Source organism: Perca flavescens, chromosome 4, assembly GCF_004354835.1.
Source record: "Perca flavescens isolate YP-PL-M2 chromosome 4, PFLA_1.0, whole genome shotgun sequence".
Taxonomy (NCBI): Eukaryota; Metazoa; Chordata; class Actinopteri; order Perciformes; family Percidae; genus Perca; species Perca flavescens.
This window is the reverse complement of record NC_041334.1, coordinates 9,897,267-9,919,052: the sequence shown is the minus strand read 5'-3', so window position 1 is coordinate 9,919,052 and position 21,786 is coordinate 9,897,267. Positions and strand designations below refer to the sequence as shown.

At 41.4% G+C, this 21,786-nt stretch overlaps 1 protein-coding gene across 8 annotated transcripts in view; it reads right to left on the bottom strand.

Annotated features, from left to right (window-relative positions):
• chd6 (chromodomain helicase DNA binding protein 6) overlaps positions 1 to 21,786 on the bottom strand; it is a 145,356-nt gene that overhangs the window by 103,261 nt on the left and 20,309 nt on the right. For 4 of the 8 annotated variants that reach the window (XM_028577096.1, XM_028577097.1, XM_028577093.1 and 1 more), the window contains 2 exons: positions 18,492 to 18,641; positions 10,899 to 10,948 (listed from right to left, as the gene is read on the bottom strand). In XM_028577096.1, the coding sequence (XP_028432897.1) occupies positions 10,899 to 10,928 (30 nt within the window). In that variant the 5' untranslated portion in view covers positions 10,929 to 10,948; positions 18,492 to 18,641. Of the gene's footprint in view, positions 1 to 10,898; positions 10,949 to 18,491; positions 18,642 to 18,792; positions 18,878 to 21,786 lie in introns of those variants that run through there. The other 4 variants (XM_028577098.1, XM_028577092.1, XM_028577099.1 and 1 more) reach the window with 2 other exon arrangements.

Below are 21,786 nucleotides of genomic sequence, written 5' to 3'. Positions count from 1 at the left end.
CATAAAGTCTATCAGACACACACACACACACACAGAGCCTCCAGTGACGTACTGCAGTGTAACATGCTCTGCCAGCCCAGTAAAGCCGAGCGAACACAGCTGAGGGAGGCTGCCTGCAATCACGCTGCCTATTAAATCAATCACACACACACACACACACACACACACACACACACACACACACACACACACACACACACACACACACACACACACACACACACACACACACACACACACACAAATATAGACCACGAGCACTGCAGTCTCATCAATGCTGCTGCTTCCTTTCACGGCTACAACAGCAAGCAGAATTCGAGTGTGTGGTTAACAATGCTAGGCTAACACACGTGCTACCCTGGTGCACGACGCTGCTCCCAACCTGGGTTTCACACAGGTCTAACACCGCTCGGCTTCTGTAAGGAAGGATTAATGCAGAACACATTTTTTAAGTGGCTGAATAATAGAAGAAGTTCCTCCAAGTTACGGAAAAACGGCTGCACTAACTGCCATGTTGAATATTCAGCGTATCCACGCGGCAGTGACACTAAACACACACACACACCTTTTTCTCTACCATGATAGCGACCCTGATAACTAAACTCAAGGTTTTGGCCAATTAAGACTACTCGATACAAGTGCTCTTTATAATTTTTTTATTTAAAATGTGTATTATACAGATTTTAAATAAGTATACTATACTCTACTTGTAGGTAACATGAGGCTGTAATTGCTGTAGAAGAAGAAGAAGAACGCCCACCAGCACAGAAAAACAGAGCGCCTCGTGTCCGTTGCCGTGCACGACGGCTTGACCTGACCGCAGTCAGCCTCTGGCTTTACCGTTACATTACATCAGCTGTGTCAAACTCAATTTCACTAAGGGCCACACTGGAAAATGAGAATCACATCAAGGGCCAGACATGTGTAGTTTAGTGACATGCTTTTATGTAATTGAAAAAGTCAAATATTTTTGACTGTAGTATTGCAGGTCTCATAAAGCCCTACAAAAGTCTGCAAAAATGTTCCTTAGCCATCATAGAATTTAGATTTGGCAAATCTGCCAAAATTCAGCTTGGAGTGTGGCGTAATTGCAGTTTTTATTCTGAACCTAAATTGATATGCGGGCCGGATCAAAATTTGCAAGGGGCAGTATTTGGCCCCCTGGCCTTGAGTTTGACACGTGTGCATTACATAAAAAACGTGGAGCTCCCATCCAGAGAGTACCAACTTGTAGATTTTTGGTATTGTGACATCCCTAATAAGAACAAATAAAAGCAGCAAATCTTCACATTTGAGGAGCTGCAACCGGTGAATGTTTGATAGTCACCAATGTATTGTTGTGGTGGGGCTCCGTGGTGGACTGAAGGGTCTGAGACCCTGACCATGAAATCACAATGTCCCCGGGTTGCTTTCCTTCCCTTCATTTCATGTCTGTCTCTACCGTCTACTCTAATAAAGCCATTACAATTTCCTTAAAAAAAAAAAAAAAAAAAAAAAAAAAAAGCCACTAACCACTGAATTCATTTCAAAAGTAATGAGGACTCTATTAAATATTTGATTTCACTACTTTTATATTTCCCATCTGTAGGTTACTGCCTCGCTTTTGTTTACGTTATGTTGCTCTCAACTGTGTAAGGTTTTACCGCCCCTTTATCATCTCAATCAAGCAACATGTAACATTGCAGCGATGGAGTACTCGAGTCCTAGCCTGGTCCTACCAGACTCTGGTACATTTTATTTGTACAGGGAGTCTGGCCTCTCTCCATTGGCAAGGGTTAACTTCCTTGAAGGCGGGTACTCTGTTGAAGTTTAAAACTATTGGATCTGCCCAGAGACGCTCCGCCCTCCTACGTACTGTCTGGTAGTACCAGGCTAACAATAGGGGAGACGACAACAACAACTATCGGCTTAGCATCGCTAGCGTTAGCCAACTCCTTCACCGCTAACGGAGCGAGCTGGAAAATCTAACTGTTCCCGAACCACGTGGGGAGGAGGGCCACAACATCATGGCCACCAACACAACTCAGCAAAGATTGTTCTTGCTCCGCCACGCCATTACGGAACTACAACTCAAACTAGCGCACGTCACAACCTCAACGCCATTGTTCTCAGCCACTGCCTCTGTTCTCTGATTGGACCGCCAAATATTTGGCCGGAGAAAACCCAAGAATATAACACAAACCCAGACTGAGTACTGAAGGGAAATGAAAATTGAGCGTAGGGCTTGGCGATATGGAGAAAATCAAATATCACAATATTTTTGACCAAATACCTCGATATCAATACCGCAATGATATTGTAGTGTTGACTAATGGTGATTTCACAAAATATTTACACAATGAGATTTTTGATAAATCAGTAATCAGTAGTGTGGATATAATGAAGTGGGTAAAGGCAAATAATAGAACAGTTACAACAGTCTGGTAAGTTCAGAAAATGACATCACTTTACTGTAATGCAGCCTTTAAAACCAGGAAATGACAACACTTATGCCATATTACGATATCCAAAATCTAAGACAATATCTAGTCTCATATCACGATATCGATATAATATCGATATATTGCCCAGCTCTAATTGAGCGGAAGTACGTAGGAGGACGGAGCCAGGCTACTCGAGTCCTGGACTCAGGGCGCTATTCTCTGGACGTGTGACTTGACCTGGACTCACGCACTAATGACTTGGACTTGGACTCAAGCATTCATGAAATAGGACTCGGAAGTTGGATGAAGTGTCTGACTACGTTTTAAGTGATATAACATATTGATGTATATTTATATTTATCTATATAAATTCATATATATGTATATTTAGTCCGTTAACGGTTTCATGCGGGGGCCAGTGATGGAGGACTCGAGTTGCTATTCTCTGGACTCGTGACTCGACCTCAGGTTCTGGTGACTCGACTCAAGACTCTTCTTCGGTGACTGGGACTCGAACACTGGGGACTCAAGACTTGACTTGGACTCGACAGGTGGTGACGTGACTACAACACTGTAACCTTATATAAAGGATTCCATTTCCCCCCATTAAACATCATACTGGTCAATTCTGACACAAATCTCATCAGGATGTTACAATGTGAGCTGGGACCTGAAGAGATTTTTTTGTCAATATTCAATCACAAGTTAATCTTGGTCTTTTCAATGCTGCAATCTGCTTGAATGTCATTTTCAAAACAACGGAAGCCTGTGATGAAAAAAATGTGGGTGTTGCATGCAACTCAAGTTTTGACAGTTGGAGGGGAAATAAAATACCAATCTATCTTTTACTGAGCTTAGAATAAGAGCTGACTGAAATGAGAATGATGCATCTTCTATTTAAAAGTGTGCTTTTACGTATCCATCTACCCATACGTGCAACGTTACTGAGAAACCACAAAACCGATGCAAAGCGAGAGTGAGCCTTCTTCAAACTCCACCGAAAGGCTTGAGAAAAGGAATTCCAGCTCAGAGGAGAGCTACATTCTTGTTATTCCCAATAAGAAAAAGAAGAAAAAAAAAAAGGAGGAGGGGGGAGAAAGGAAAAAAAAAAAAAAAAGGCGCTGCAGACGAACATTTCAGCTGTTTGGGTGAGTACGGAAACATGATCAAAGTGACTGAATCTAGGCCTCAGACAGGAAAGAATTCCGTCTTTTCTCTGCTTTACCTTGAAGTGCAGAAAACTCAGTTTCACATTGCTGAGTCATGGATTGTGGTGGAAAAAAAAAAAATACTGGAGGGAGAAACAAAAAAAACAATCATGCATTCCGTGAAAATAGCAGTTGGGGGCACTTTGCTGCGCCACTGATATGAATCATTGGTGATTTTATGTTTAATAGGTGCTGAAACAAAAAGTCGATCAAATCGATTAGTCCATCAAGATGAAATAAATTGGGATAATTAATTAAATGTTTAAGTCACTTATCAAGAAAACTGCCAAAAGAAAATGCAAAGTTCCAGCTTCTACAATCTGAGCTTGTGCTGCTTTTCTCCGTTTTACAGCATTGTAAACGGTTGGACAGACAAAACATCTGAAAAAGTCACTTTTGGGTTCTGGGAAATGTTTCACTGTTTTGACTAAACGATTCTACCTAGACACAGATTACTCCATGATTAAAAAAAAAAAAAAAAAAAAAAAAAAAAAAAGGGTAACTGGTGCAGCCATTCAATTAATTGAAAAAACATCTATGCACATAAAACTGCTAAGATTTTTTGCCTTTAAATCAGAGAATCAGGAAATGTGGGGAAAGAGTTGAGCAATAAGATGCAGCAAACGATCCGGCCAGCCGGGGTGTACTGCTGAGGGGAATTTGCGCCCATGTATTATGTGGCCTAACCACGCGGCTATCGGGTCGCCCCAATAATTATTAATAATAATAAAAAAGGCACAAAAAGCTGTATTTAGATTATGCATATCAAACTGCATAAACAATATTCGGCATTACATGTGCAACACAAACTCATATTCCTGCAACACATACTCTCATTCCTGCAATACAAACTAATTCTTACAATTCAAATTCTTATTTTGCAAAGCAAACGCTTATTTTAGTGCAAATTATATTGGATTTATTTATCTTACTTATTATGTTAATATGAACTTGCTTTGGTTTTGTTGGTTTACTTCAGTTGTTTTTGTCTTTGTAATATATTTTTTGGACTTTTATTGCACTGATCAGAAGGAGCGCTCCTAATTTTGTTGTATTCTGTACAATGACAAAAAAAAAAAAAAGCTTTCACCTGCAGATCACCATCCTCAACATTTAACAAGACATTCCTACCCTCTCCTTTTAAAAACACACCAACGCAGTAATGTTCTGTTTATGCCAGGAGAGTATATTAACACCATCACCACCCATTCCTTTGTACGGTTAGTTCTTCCAACGCGGTAATCACATTTCCAGACAGAGATCAGTTCCTCTACACATCCCTCCGCCGCAATGACGTTATCGCGAAGTTGTTTCACGATGTGGCCGATAACGAGGAGATAACTTGAGGGCCGCGTGAAATGTAGATCAGATACTAGACACGCCATCACTGCATCAGCCAAAATCCCATCACCTCCCCTCTGAACACAAGCTGATATGAGCTGTAAACCAAACTGCACAGTTCGAAAATACAGCCGAAATGTATGTATTTCACCGATTCTGCCCCTGACATGCGTTGCTATAACTTCATCTTAAACATCATGTTTGGATGTGGCGCTGTAGGCTTCTAATTGTTTTAACTGTGGTTGCTGTAACTAAAACGTCCCTGCTGGGATAATAAAGCTGATTTAATGTGGGAGGGGATCAATACAACTGGTATTATAATGAAGTACAAGCTCATATAAACTCACTTTACCTAATATATTAGACATTAAGGAGTTTGCCCTTTCAAGCCTCAAACAATGATTCAAATAAAAAATAAAAAATAAATTAAATAGGCAGCCGCCAACAACATTAGGGGCCTTATTTTAACGATCTAGGCGCACGGCAAATCCCCTTCTGCTAGTTTAACGGCAATAAAAAGGGTCCGTGTGCCGGGCGCACGGTTCAAAAGGGTTGTACTTAGTGTCTTCATTAATTCATAGGTGTGTTTTGGGCGTAACATGCAATAAACCAATCAGAGGGTCATCTCCCATTCCCTTTAAAAGCCAGGCGCGGTTGGACCTTGGCGAATTGCTATTATTATGGCGGATTTGCTAAGCAGGAAGGAGAGATTTTCAGGAGAAGAGAGTGATCTGCTCATGCGTGAAGTGAAAGCCTGTGAGCAGATCATATCCTAAGACTATTTCACATTGCAATATTTTAATTTTTAATCTTTTGCATGTTTGCGTGCTGCTGTGCGTGTAACAAGCATAGCTGTGCACAAGCCTAGGCGCATTTTACTAATTCGCTGTTAAAATAACAATAAAATGCTGCGCTATTGACTTTAGACCTGGTTTTTGTTGGCAGATAGAATCAAGATAGCAATACGACGAAAATGCACCTGAACACACCTCCCTGTAAGACCAGAACGCCCATGGGCGCAAAGATGGGCGCAAGGTGCATTTGCTATTTAAACGACGTGGGCGCTGGACGGGAAATTGACTACTGCGTCGGTCTTAAACTAGCAAAGACACTTGCGCCGGGTGCAAGATAGGTCCCTCCAAAAACAGAAGTCAACTGAGAAAACGTCTAAATTAAGAGGATGGGATTACCTTAAAGGGGCTATATACAACATTCAGAGTCAGCCTGCACACGGCTCTCAGCACTGACGATACAGGCAAACATGGAAGTGGCTGAGCTGAAACGGCGGCGGCTGGCAGACATGCACAACAGCAGTGAATGAAAAAAAAGAAAAATCTTGTGTTCTATTTGTACAAATGTGTTGTTTTTGAAGAGAAAATGTGCATTAGCTAAACCCATCCTCCGGGAGCTTCTTTGTAGGTTTCAGTCTCATCTTCTTAAAGAAATGTATGAGGAAGGGTTTATGAAGACATTTAAATCTTCAAGGCAGTAAACGTTCTAAAGCAGAAATAAAACACACCCAGACCTCTGCGGGAAGGTGCCGCATTGCCGGATTTTGCGTGAATATTTAGCTTCATCGACAGGATGAAGCTCAATAGGATACAAAAAATCCTGTCGCTGCACGTGTGTGTCGGTTACACATTAGGCACACTGACCAACAGCTCACAGCAGAGGTCTCGTCTGGGTGCCTTGTGCGTCGGTGTCAGGCGCCGAGGGGCGTGACAAAGTGGCGGTATTGGGAAGGAGAAAGTTATTGGCTAGGGGTTACACACCCACGTGAGGGCCCAAAGGCTCTTCGCTGACGCCCATAAACGTCCCGTATTTGGCAAAATAAGAAGAGAAAATCCAGGCAGAGAGCAGCGTCTCTGCAGATACAGACAGCACCACACACTTCTAGTGGGTCATAAGTGATGATTGAGACATTTACTATTAGTCTTTACACATTGTTTTTTTATGGAAATCCTACATATTATAGCTTTAAGTTCTTTCTGTATTTTCTGAATTCTAGTTCAGTACCCGTTTGGAGCGCGGGCCTGTTGGGAATGGGCCGATTGCTTGGTTCCCAGTAGCTTTTTCAGAACTTTATCAAACTATAAGCGCGGCTCAATCGGTTCAATCAGTTGTTGAAATGAATCATTGCATCGTGATGCGGACCTAGACGATTCTGCGTCGATGCAGTGACAGACTGGCCTGGTTGACACCAGACCATTCTCAGTTGTAACCGAGAGTGGGTCTGGGAAAGGTTCTTTGACAGCTCATTTCCAAAGGGGCGTCACCAACGGACGCCGCTCAAATGCCTCTGGGCTCAATTGGATAGTCCTTCAACCAATCAGACCAACGATCCGGGTGATGCTGCGCTTCGGTAGCCATCACGTTGAATGTAAACAAAAAGCTGCTCGCCATCGCTGCGCTATTGTCGTCGCGTATAGCCCGCCTCAACGGTTGTGATTGGTGTAAAGCCCGCCTCAGCAGTTGTGATTGGTGCCTCGATTTTGGAGACATTGGAATGGAAATGGGTTTGAATGGGCTCTTCGCCAGACTGACTTGCAGAGCAAATCTCCAATTTGCCGGAAGTTCGGCAGGGTTTACCCAGGCTAGTGACAGACCGATTATGATGATCGATGAAAACCATGTAGAGCAATATATAATAAATTTGAGGAGGGGACTCCTCATGATGCATCGCGATATCGAATCGGATCGAACCGTTATGGAATCATGAGACCAGTGAAGATTCACACCCCTAGTAAACGCAAACCAAATAATGTTGATGAAGGAGTGAATGATCACGTTTCCCTGTTATGACAGCGCGGGCACCCTGTCACTGCGTTATGGAGGCCTCGTGCTCAGCTGAGAGACTGCTGTGTCACCTCCAACTTAGAAAAACTCATGACTCATCACTGCTCAGCCTGACTCATAAATATTACAAACAGCAAGCCATCAGGGAAAAGAAATACTAAAATACCTTCAACAGAACAATTCTACACCACTATGAGCGAGGTGGACACCTGGAAATTAGGTTCAATAATGCTAGGGCTGGGTATCTGGGTATCCAATACTTTTTAGGCACCGACCAAATTGCCTCGAAAGTATCGAAAAAAGCCTTGTCATTCGATACCCAATTTCAATACCTACGGAGTAAATCTCATCCGCGTCAGCAGCATGCTTCTACCAAGATACTAATGTCTGTGATTGACTGTCTAACGTTATACTTCGTAGAGACACGCAGGAAAAACTCTACGTTACACAGAGGCTCGTGTAGTAAGAGCTGAAAAATAAATGATTTTTTGCCGTAATGTGTAATGTTGCAATTTCTTTTTCTTTTATAACACTGGTATTGAAAAAAGTATGATTTAGGAACCGGTATTGAAGTCACGGTATTGGTATCGACATTACCCAGCCCTACTTAATGCACCTTCTGTTTGCTGGAAGCAGATACTGAGAAGAGTTGATTGAAAAGTGTGCGTATACTATGGACACTTTTGTTCCATTGTTCTGAGTTTTCAAGTATAAAAGTAAAAAAACAAAAATAAATAAATAAATAAAACACTTAAGCAGACACAGTGACGTCAGACAATGAAAACAAGAATGTTTCTGATGCCACAGGAAGCTACATTTGGAAACAAATCACCAGATTATCCCCTCTTCTCAACATTCGATTTGTCCTTTCTCGATTCCTTTCCTCGCCCCCCCCTCTCGTCTCAGTTCCCTCCCACCTTAGGTGCGAGTGGAGGAGGCGAGGAAGAGACACGAGGAGATAGATGTGTGCTTGGGAGCAGTCATTATCAAGCGACTTCAATTAAATGTGACGTGTGGTACAGCTGCCATGGTTTGCTGTGTCACGCGGTCCTTTTTTTTAAGTCACGGGTCCCAAAAAGACTTAGGATACACTAGGGGCTGGGCAATATGTCGGTATTCCATCGATATCTGTATTTGAGGCTAGATATCGTCTTTAATTTTGGATATCCTAATATATGATATGACAAAAGTGATGTATTTTCCTGGTTTCACTGGCATTAGAGGAAAGTGATGTAATTTCTCTTGTGTAAATATTTTGTAAGCACCCATTTTCAAGCCTAAAATATCGCCGCAATATCGACATTGATGTATTTGGTCAAGAAGATCGTGATATTTGATTTTCTCCATGTCGCCCAGTTCCAGGATACACCTGTGCATCCTGGCTCATAGCTCCTCCGGAAAGCCTCCTCTCCCCTCGAGATGCATTTTAGGAATTGAGACGTCCCATTAACATGGCATGCTGAGATGGGTTTTGGGGTCACAGGCAGGAGGCCGGAGGAGCGAGGAGAAGAAGAGGCACAAAATAGAGAAATGAAAAGAGCCCTTTGTTTAACTTTAGCATCACTGAATGGATCTACAACAACACAATGTTCTGAGACCTCTCTTTTCCTAACGCAGGTTCTTTTATATAGGATATTTTAGGTGCTTAAAGGCAGGGTTGGTAACTATTTCCAATATACACTTGTTTGAAATGGTCTTTACACCCTGACAGCAATAAATAACTTATGGACTCTGAAAAATGAGCGAAAAAGAGCGGTGCTCATGCACGTCTGTGTGTGGGGTGAAGCCCTAAGGACAGGGGGAGGGGTTAGATGGTGAGAAGCTACTTTTGAATCTTGCTAGCTTTTCAACATTACCAACCTTGCCTTTAAGTACTATAAAGTACAACATTTTTTGAGGTGGAGTATGGAGGTTTCTAGTCTCGCATTGCCAGACCTTCCTCCACAGCGCTGCAAAGGAGGGTCTGGCTGGTCCACATTCTGGGATAGGAGAAAAACGTGCTCTGGTTTATTGGCATTTCTTAAAACCAATCACAATCGTCTTAGGCGCCGCTATTCGCCGGACGGAGCCACAGTCCCTCTGCAAAATAGACCTCGGGGAGGAACTTGTTTTGGTGGAACATGTGTACGTTCAAAAGTTTGTTTAAGTCGTGCGAGAGAAAACTCAGATTGGACAGATAGTCTAGCTAGCGGTCTGGATTTACCCTGCAGAGATCTGAGGAGCAGTTAACCATAGTCCTCAGAAATCCACCGGCATTTAGGAACGCACACACAAAGAAAGAGGAAGTGGACGGACATCCGGCCGAAAATTAGGGAAATCCGGCGGAAATTCCGGCGGAAATGAAACGTCGTCGATAAAGACTAGATGGTTTCAGACCAAATGTGAAAGAGTGAGTACTTTGCGCGAGGTAGTGCCCAGAACGAAGATCAGCACTTTGTCCAACTCAGCAGCTAACTACCACCCTACACACTACATCAGCATGTAGCAATTACAAGCAATTACAATATCAATGTTCTGACCCAGTGTCCTCATGCTCTGATATTTTCTGCCATGCTTGAGATTCTTTTATAAGAAACTTACAGAACTTTGTAAATCAGAGAAGCACAAATTACCCTTTCCTCCTCTCTTCTGTCCTGTACAATTCTAACGCTCAATGCAAGTTGCTGTCAAAATGCCAGCCGCCCGGCCGAGTGCAGCCGCTCTCTCTCCGCTGAAAATAATGGCCTTGCTCTGTGCAATGTTGCACTCGCACTTTTGGTGCTAGAGAGCCCCGTTAGCATTAGATCAGTATTCTGTTGCCAACAGAGCTGAAAGCATTTGTCTTACCGCTGTCTTATATTACAGGAGCCTCCATTCATGTGTGAAAAACAGTAACACAGAATACACTCGCACCCGGATCTGATGTTGAGCTGGGTCACTGTATTAAAAGGACTCAGGGATATGTCCAGGATCGACACGCTAAACACCCTCAAGATTGAAGCTAAAAAGAAAATGTGATGTATTATTTAGTATCAAAGCTGCTGTGTATAAAGGTTTTTATAATGACCTAGTTTTTTAGTGTGTGTGTGTGTGTGTGTGTGTGTGTGTGTGTGTGTGTGTGTGTGTGTGTGTGTGTGTGTGTAAAACAAACCTGCTGCTTGTCCTTCTTGTGTATTTTCATCTTCTATCCCTTCACTGCATCTGTTGACACAGGAGGACAGAACTCGGATTACTTCCCGAAATGAACACAAAAACAAAAACCGGGACAACGTATTGCTGTATGACGTCGCACAATGTCGCTGCGAGTAAAGTTTTGCAAAGCTGGAATGCTCAAAAGAAATGCAGATGATTCGACCAATTCAAAACACACTCTACTACACAAAGCCATTTCAAATTGTGATAAACACCAAAAAAGTGGGAAATACTAAAATACATATAAGGAGTTATGCACCGGTTTTAAAATGGATTCACAACAGCTAACCTTTCCAACCCATATTAGGAAACTGTTTGCTCGGCCAAATGTTTTCGAGCAATAACTTTTCTTTTTTCTTACAGTTGCACACATTAACTTCTGGAAGCGCCAAAGAACAATTACATTGGTCTGCTGTTAACAGTGTAGACATGAAGGCGGGAACAACTTAACAACTGTTACAGGGAAATATGAGAGTTGTAAATGCACAATTCTGCTGCTCAACTGAAAGAGGAAATAAATGAGAAAGGGATTCCACCGTTTTTGTTTCAATGTCAATGGAGAACTTTGAAGGTGTGTTTAGACAGACAGCAAATTAATGTTTCAATTTAAGCCAAAAAATAAAAAGGGTGTTCTCTCTCTAAGGGTCTGTTTGGAAGTTGCATGCCATTTCGCAGCCTTTCTTGACATTTGTAGAAAAAAATGGAAGCAAAAAGAAATGTCTATTCCTATGTTGTTATTGATTTCTCATTATTATTATTATTATTATTAGATTTTTCAATTCTTTTTATCTCATTCTCCTTTCAAAGTAAAAAATATAAAGTGTCTTTAATACAGATTTTTGTTATAAAATCTTTAATAAAAACAGACTATGACTAAAAAAAGTGCACTTATCCCAGAGCTGAATGACTCCGCTTCAATAACGTATAGAGCCAAGAGGACACACACACACACCTTTACGAGAAACTGTAAAAATAAAATAAAAATAAAAAAACTGATAGGAAAATCCATTTGACACAGAAAGTGCATTTTCAAATGTGTTATTCTTGGTGTTGACAGGCCCTAATTGAAGATGTGACATTGTGTGAATTATTTTCTTGCACTTAGCCTAATTCTGCACTTGCACTGTATTTGCATCTAGAAGGTCTAACAGACAAAGGATCACTCGCTCAAAGACGTGGCGCGTTTTAAATGTGCTTTATGCTCATTAACAAAAAAAACCCAAAAAAAAAACAGCCAATAACCCCTGACGCTTTATCAATATGGCTATGATCAGTCTACTTTTGTTTATTGCTGTTTCTGATTCCCATCCTGAGCGGGGAAACAGAGAGGGGAGTGTGGTCCATTAACATCTTTCTACACAAAACCAGCAATCGCACAACAACCAGATCTATAAACACCAAAAGCAAGAACACACAGTACACATCGTTGCCACAGATATCAGCATGCTGGAAACGTTCCACCATTAAGAAAGAAAAGAAAAAACTGTTAAGTTAACCAGCTGGCAACAGAGCACAAGTTCCGCTTGTTTGCATTGTTGTTATTTTGCATTGAATGCGCTCCCAAAATCTAAAATAGTTATCTGATGATTAGTCATTGGACAACCTTGATGCTCACAGCAGGGATCAGTACAGAAACAGATTCAGGAGTAATCTCATTTTTGTAGGAATAGTACTGTAGTAGTATCAGGAGTGCCAAGGTAACATCTATTAGCTGTACTATATGCTGCTCAAACACTACAGTGCAGTGTGTCTGCGTTTCTCAACCAAATACCCGGACAATTACAGAGAGAATGACATGTTCTACAAGTGGTTTTGCCCCATGACTAGGATTGGGCTGCGAGAACCGTTCCAACTTGGAGTAGTTTATTTATTTATTTATTTTTATGAATTGGAATGGTTTCGAAAATTTGGTTTCAAATCCAACGATCGGCCGCCGTACTTCCAGGCGCTTGTTGTGTTGCAGCCACGGAGCACAGCAAGCAGCGCTCTAGTGAGGCTTTATTTTAAAGGTGCCCCGCCACATGTATTTTATTACTTTGTGGTAATGTCTGAAGTTCTACCATGGACTCTGTAACATTTTTTGTGGAAATAATGCCTTGGTTACCTTGTTTCAAGCCATTCTAGTTTGGTATAGAAAGCCTGCAGGAAGACTCGATTTCTGCCAGTTCTCATTAATATTCAACAAGCTAAGCTGTTTGAATCTGATTGGCTAACAGCTAGCCAATTAAGACTTGGTGTCAGCATCCTTCACCCAGCGCAATTGGATGAGCTCATGAATAGTAATGAGGTCAGGCAACATGATGTCAGACTGACCAGCTTTTGTAATTGGCCTGAGTTCTCTGCCTATTTCTTTTCAGTGGCTAGAGCTGACAGAGGAGGTAGCAGTTCATTTTCACATTCACCACATAACACAAACACATATGGACCTAACATATTTCAAAAAATGCAAGTAAAAACGGTTTTGTGTGGCAGGGCACTTTTAAGAATAAAATGTCCTTTTATCTGTGAAATACGCACGTGACCCATTTGAACTCCACACCTCAAAGAACCGGAATCAATTAGAACCAGAATCTAAACGAAGAAGCGGAATTGGAATCAGAATTGTTCAAATCAAAAAACGATGCCCAAACAAACCCAAGACCCATCAAGACAGAACTTACCAGCACTAATGCAGGACAGAAGAGGGATAAAAGATTCTACAATAGTTACAACTTGAGCTTTTACTGAGGTTTTAAGTGGAAACGTTGCTGGTGATGTTGGTTTAGGGCTGCAACGTAAAAAAAACAAAAAACATGATAAAATAGATTAATTTCAAAATAACCGGAACATTCTCACACTGCTCCACGCTACATCTAAGGCACTTTTAGAAAACATAGGTACATTAGTAGTACTGTATGATGACGGTGGGGTTGGTTTCATGCTGGAAGCCAAAGCCAATAGATTTCATTCAACTCCATGCCTCTCTAGAACATTACCGAAACTCATTCAAAACCTCCACTTCCAGGAAGTTTCTCTCCCGTTATGCAAATGAATGAGTTCCCATCATCTGATGACAAAAGAAAAACGTTGGGTATTGACTTTAGGGTGCACTTTAGTGATTATTTTCAATTCCAAAGGACACACTGTTCCCAGTTAAGTTTTTTTTTGTGCAAGTTATACAATTTTAGTTGAAAAAGGCAATGTTTTGATAGAGATTTATTATATCAAATTAGAGATAGGAAAAAAACTCAAAGACATGAGAAAAAGATTCATAGCTGGATTCAAATGTAAATGGACTGTTTTTATATATAGTGCTTTTCTAGTCTAAACGACTACTCAAAAGCGCTTTTTACATAGTACAGGAACCACTCACCATTCACACACACATTCATACACTGTGGCCGAGGCTGTCGTACAAGCTGCCACCTGCTCATCAGATAAGCATTCACACACATTTGCACTCCGATGGCGCAGCATCGTGACCTGACTCCGCCAGATGGATTGCTTCGCATTTGCTCGGCATATCCATTTGGGAAGGGGCAGAAATACTGGTTAGCTGATTGGATGAACCATCTTTCTATCACCTATGTTGGTGATAGACAGGGCAAATCAACCAATCAGATCCACGAAGCGTATGAAAATACAACCACAAGCCCGCCCCTGCTGCTGCAGGCAAAGCATAGCTCGTTAGCTCAGCATGCAAGCAACATGTCGGTAAAGGAGATTTGCCGTTTGTGTAACGAGAATTTAGGAATAAAAGACACCATTTCAGGTTCCCGGACCATATTCTAAAAGAAGGATCCAAGAGAAAAAAAGCATTAGCGAGCGGCTAACAGAATTAGGGCTACCACGGTCTGAAAATACTGGTTAACTGATTGGATAAACCATCCGTCTATCACCACCTAAACCCGCCTCAAAACCAACGCCGATTGGCCCGGTCGTTTGGCTAACGGCTCCAAATTTTCTCTATCTCAAGATGCCAGACTGATCTACGAGTGGAAAACTGGAGCTCGCGAGATCAGGACGGACCCACGAGGCTAGCAGCATCGGGGGCAACTCGGGGTTCAGGGTCTTGCCCAAGAACACTTCGACATGTGACTGCAGGGCCAGGGATCGAACTACCAACCTTCTGATTGGTAGGCTAAGATGAAGATTATATAGAATATTTCTATAAAACACTTAGCTGTCTGCTAAGGGGTTGCCCCTAGAGTGGCGAGGACCTGTATTTGGACCGGGATGGACCAGGATGGACCAGGATGGACCGGGATGGCACGGTTCCCGGCGCGTTGCCCGCTCTACTGAACCCAAATCAGTACATAGATCCAAGAGCGCCGCCTCTTTCTCTCCTTATTCTTCCATTGGTGTAATCCTCCTGCAGGGCCAGCAGTGACATCACGCAGCATTACACGCAGGGGTCACCGCAGTATTTATACATTTATAACAATTTGGGATTGTTAACACCTTGCCAAAATCACAGCAACAACTAGTGGTATCCCCCACCCTGAGATAGAATTTTAAGACGAAAGTCTAACAGGAAAACACACTTTTCTTCATGCAAGTTTTGTCACGAACAGAATTAAAGTTCAGACGGATAATGAGGACATTAAGTGTATTGTGCAAGAGCTTAGCTGCTGGATTTCCAGACACACAGCGACAAACACAAATCAACAAAGTAATGAAACATGATCTAACAAGGGAAGCGGCTCTGTTGTAAAGGCTATCAGTGCTCGGTTAGCACAATGACATCATGTTCGGAAGCACAGCCGAAACCATTTGTCATAAACTAGGTAAGTAACAAACGATGTTAACTGCATTAAAAACCAAGCCAAACGATGCTGTCACAACTAGTTTAGTGATTTATAAGCAACCTGTTTCCAGCAGATTGTCACGTTACTGAGACTACAGATATAAGAAGATAATATGACGTGGAAGCTAACTGACAGCTGTAGGGGAGCTAACATAAACTTTAGCTTTCTCCATGAAGCTCCCAGCTACGCTAACATTACCTCCCGATGCAGTTAGGAAACCAGAACGAGCTAACTATTGATAACATTAGCATTTTGGCTTGGTGGATGGCGATTTTAAAGTCATGTTAAAACTATTTACCGTCCTCCTGACGATTTCCAGCCGCAGCCTGTCACTCCCCCGTGTACTAACGTTACTCGCTACGTAACGTCAGCTCTGTTATGTTGTACTAACGTTACTCGGTACGTAACCTCACAATGCCTTGTTTCTCACTCCCGCTGTTATTGTTCATATGGCATGACATGAATCACACATGCGGGTAGGTCAATGCGAGAAGAGGGAGATTAGCTAACGTCAGCCAACATATTTATATAAAAAAAGTCACATTTGAATAGTAATTTCAACATTCAAATAGTATGGATTTTTTTACTATTCAAATTATATTCAAATTTCGGTATTCGTTTCAACAGCCCTAATATGCACAGTATTAAAGACAGATATTTAGTTATTTACACTGTGTTCTGCCATTATCTATAATGGTAGGGTATTTGATGATATCCTGTATTCCATGCAGTCGGAAAATCTCCTCTTCCTGCGCTCCGTAGCGGACAATGTGACGGCGAGACAGCGCCGATTAAACATTAATAACGAATTTTGATTTTGACATTTGAGTTGGAGGTGTTTATGGAACAATTATCACTCCGTACAAGCGCAAATAACACTGCTGGATTAATCTTTATGATAACGTTGATGATATGGAGTGAAGAAATGTGCGTGAGGCATCAATACTTGAAAATATTACGAGTAATTGTTGTAACCACATTTACTTTCTGCGGCCTGACTTCAGTTCACCACCTCACCATCTGAGTCGCTAATTCCCATTGTCTCCAAATGCACATTTTCAGCCCCGTTTTGTGCGTACGCCACGTTTATAAATGAGACCCCAGCACTTTAGGTGGTACTGATGATGAGATTTTGAAAATAACCTCTTAATGTCAAGTAAATTACAACACGAATGCAAATTAAATCCCAGCACACAGTCAGTTTTAACATCTTAAGTCATGTCTCACTGAGACACAGAGTACCTATCAGTCTGTGTGTGCATACCTCCACCCTTCACACATCCATTATCCTCAGTGTATAAGCTTCTTTACACCAGAAATAATCCTGAGTGAGTCAGTCCTTAGCCCGTTTCAATCGGTTTGATCTGCCCTTTGTAATTCCATGAAAATAAAAGACACTTTTTATCACTGAAAACAGTAACCTGATTGCTGCACTGCACAAAGTATATTATGAAAACTGAGCCATTCCAAACAACCAGTATTTACAGGTCCATACTTGTATTTTGGGTTGCTACTAGAACATGTTTACAAGTCGTAATGTTTAAAAACAGATAATTTTTCGCATACCTGTATTCACCCTTTGTCTGAAACGCTCTGTTTTAGCGCCCGTCTGTAAAAAAAAAAAAAATCCCGTCTCTGATTGGTCAGCATTTTCGGGTCTTCCGAATCTGCGCTCTCATAGTCCCTGCACAGTCATTGCAGCCGGGGAATGACTGTAACGGCACTTTCCATCTATATATACACACATTGTAGTGGTGACATCACAATGTAGTCCTGACGGCTCATTTAAAAAGGCACAGTTTCTGAATACGGGCTGTGTGCATTTCTCTGTGGATTTTGATACTTTCACAGTATCTATATTGCGCCTCGATCTGCTTTATTATAATAATTTAAAAAAAAAAAAGACATTGAAATCTCACTTTTTACTATATGGGACCTTTAAGTTGCTTTAAGTGTCATAATTTCCTTTATATTCCTGCAGTTAATTATTTTCTGAGAATTATGTGTAAATGTTTTAAATAATTTTATTTTGGAGCCATTTTAAAAAAGTGTCTTTATTATTATTTTTTACATGTTTTAATCAGCTCCTGTAGCTTTAGAAATCTAAGCTAGGACAAACAACAGTCATCATGACCCATGTGCAACAAGTGAAGCAGGAAAGCTACAATCCAGTTAACTGCATGTGCCAGCCTTATCTAGTCAGACAGGCTCCCATTTTTAGACAGCTACGCTCACACACCTGTATCCACCGGCCTGCACCACCTGCACACAACAGGTAATGCATCCGTCCAGGGAGGGGGTTCTCTCCTTATATGCTCTTCCTGAGATTTCTTCCGTTTTTGGAACAGGGTGTAACAGAGAGTGTTGTAATCTATACAGGTTGTAAAGCCTCTTAGTTAAAATAAAACCAACCAACCAAACTTAAACACAGAGTAAATGATAGAGACGCTATGTTCAGACGGCAGGCAAATCCGATTTGTTTCTCAAATCAGATCTTTAAAGACAGACTGTCTGCACTGGTACTTGCAATGGATCAGATCAAATTTGTGTGTCCAGACATCACCAACCTATCTGCATGGATTGCCCATGGGCGTAAATCTCATCTAACAGTTGGGGGGTGGGGTGGGGGGGACAATAAACATAACATTACTGAAGAGCAATTTTTGAAGGGGACACAAATAATACAGCCACAATTATACTTGTAGAGGGTATGTGTACAAGAGAAAAGCCTTAATGCTATCATTAGTGTAGCATGGAGACTTTACCTTCGTGCAGTCACTGAGATCTGAACTAAAAACTGTGCTCCTGTCCCCTGTGCTGGTGCTAGCAATATCATCTCCTTGCGCTGCTTCTTCTGGATCTGTCCCTGGTTCTGACCTTTCCTCTACTCTCACTGTCTCAGAACAGTCGGACTCCTGGAAAGGAAAAAAAATATGTTTTCCATACTTGTAACTACCTCATCCAACCAAATAGCAATTTTTAATAACACTTCTTAAATTAGCTGATCATAATGTAAATTAGTGAGCCACTGGTGAAGCTCATCTGCTAACCCTGACAGCCACACACCTCCAAAAATATGAACTGAGGTCAACGCACTTCCCTGAGACTCTACACCTGACTGTCCCTGGTCTCCCTGTTCCTCAGTTCTTTCTGTCTCCTTTGCCTGTGACATAGTGACGTTCGTATTTCCATAAGCACCCATTCTTATAAAGATGTTACCAAATTCTTATTTTACTTACTTGGCGTTTTGGTGCAGTGAAAAAGGATCTTATGTCTGTTTGTCTTTTCTCGGTCATTTTATCTGGCCAACAACAACACAAATCTTTAATGTCAGATGTCTAAATATGAGTTAGGTTCATAGGTTTACCACGCGATCATATTATATGTAATTATAAAATGATCTTGCGTCCTCCACATAAATATTAGGTTGTCTGTTAAGTTTGGCTTTTAACGTGAAAGGTAAAACTGTAGAAAGATCTGCTTGTTGACCATGTGTAAGTTAACAAAGGCTGTCTTGTTTCAGGCTGGTTCAGACTGCAGAGCTTCTGTTTTTTTTTATTATTATTATTATTATTATTATTATTATTATTATTATTATCATTATTATCATCATCATCATCATCATCATAATCATCATCTGCATAAGTATAGGCACAATCCATAACCCAAGGCTACACGAGTGATGCAAAAGACACTTTGAAATCCGAGTGTAGAAACCTGATTGGAATCGGATTGTGAACCACCTCCAAATGTGGTTTGGATCCAATTTGCAAAAATCAAATTTCATGTAGTTTTTTTGCTGTCTAAAATCAATCTGGATGCAACGGTGGAAATGCCAAAAAAAAAAATTTGGGCTGAATGCCTAAATGTTTTCCTCCTAGGGGTTTAAGAAATCATGTTCTTTACTGGGTTTATATACTTGTACCTCAAGGTGACAGGTGTCCCATCTAAACTCCAGATTCATATTTTGGCTGCGTTGTGATTTTAATGTTACGTGTAGTAAATGGGTGTAGTGCAGTGAATAAATGTCATACATTTCTTTCCTACCTCTCTGTAATACTGACACCTCTGTGCCTTGTTAGGGAGTGGAATGTCTCTAAATATATAGGCCTAGTGAGACACTCAAAAAACAGGTCGGACAGTGGGACAGCAACTGGTGATACAAGGCTACCCAACCATTGAAACTTCTTTTACGCGCTCACCTTTCTGCATTTAAGGCAAATACCACTAATGTCACATCAGTCCAAAACATACAGAGTATAGCCCTACACACTAAAAGGCTTCAGTTCAGACTGTATTGAACACTGTATGCTTTTCTGCAAAGCCTCAAACGGCGTCACATGTAGGCCTGCAACTAAAAATTAGAAGAAGCTGGAACTAGGGAATGTTTGATATCATAGCTTGAACATCTACTTTAAATCAGCAACTATTTTGATAATTGTGTGAATGCTGATTCAGCAGCCTGTCATCCGATTCTTCATTCTTCAACTTTCTTCAGTTGCCTCTATCTTGTGCATACGTTCAACTACAAAATAACAATAAAATATCAAAATGTTCAGCTCTTTAAGCACATGACGGGGCTTCAACATTTGTTCTGCCATTCATACATTTTTTTTTAAATATTAAGCTTTTTAAAAACATATTTTTTTTACAATTAAAGTCAATAAGAGCAGGCTTCAAATCCTCTTCTACTTCAAAATGCTACTCCTACTACAGTGAGGAAAATAAGTATTTGAACACACTTTGCAAGTTCTCCCACTTGGAAATCATGGAGGGGCCTGAAATTGTCATCGTAGGTGCATGTCCACTGTGAGAGACATAATCTAAAAAAGAAAATCCAGAAATCACAATATATGATTTTTTAACTATTTATTTGTATGATACAGCTGCAAATAAGTATTTGAACACCTGTCTATCAGCTAGAATTCTGACCCTCAAAGACCTGTTAGTCTGCCTTTAAAATGTCCACCTCCACTCTTTATTATCCTAAATTAGATGCACCTGTTTGAGGTCGTTAGCTGCATAAAGACACCTGTCCACCCCATACCATCAGTAAGAATCCAACTACTAACATGGCCAAGACCAAAGAACTGTCCAAAGACACTAGAGACAAAATTGTACACCTCCACAAGGCTGGAAAGGGCTACGGGGAAATTGCCAAGCAGCTTGGTGAAAAAAGGTCCACTGTTGGAGCAATCATTAGAAAATGGAAGAAGCTAAACATGACTGTCAATTTCCCTCGGACTGGGGCTCCATGCAAGATCTCACCTCGTGGGGTCTCAATGATCCTAAGAAAGGTGAGAAATCAGCCCAGAACTACACAGGAGGAGCTGGTCAATGACCTGAAAAGAGCTGGGACCACCGTTTCCAAGGTTACGGTTGGTAATACACTAAGACGTCATGGTTTGAAATCATGCACGGCACGGAAGGTTCCCCTGCTTAAACCAGCACATGTCAAGGCCCGTCTTAAGTTTGCCAATGACCATTTGGATGATCCAGGGGAGTCATGTGTTTGGAGGAAGAAGAATGATGAGTACCATCCCAAGAACACCATCCCTACTGTGAAGCATGGGGGTGGTAGCATCATGCTTTGGGGGTGTTTTTCTGTACATGGGACAGGGCGACTGCACTGTATTAAGGAGAGGATGACCAGGGCCATGTATTGTGAGATTTTGGGGAACAACTTCCTTCCTTCAGTTAGAGCATTGAAGATGGGTCGAGGCTGGGTCTTCCAACATGACAATGAGCCGAAGCACACAGCCAGGATAACTAAGGAGTGGCTCTGTAAGAAGCATATCAAGGTTCTGGCGTGGCCTAGCCAGTCTCCAGACCTAAACCCAATAGAGAATCTTTGGAGGGAGCTCAAACTCCGTGTTTCTCAGCGACAGACCAGAAACCTGACTGATCTAGAGAAGATCTGTGTGGAGGAGTGGGCCAAAATCCCTCCTGCAGTGTGTGCAAACCTGGTGAAAAACTACAGGAAACGTTTGACCTCTGTACTTGCAAACAAAGGCTACTGTACCATATATTAACATTTATTTTCTCAGGTGTTCAAATACT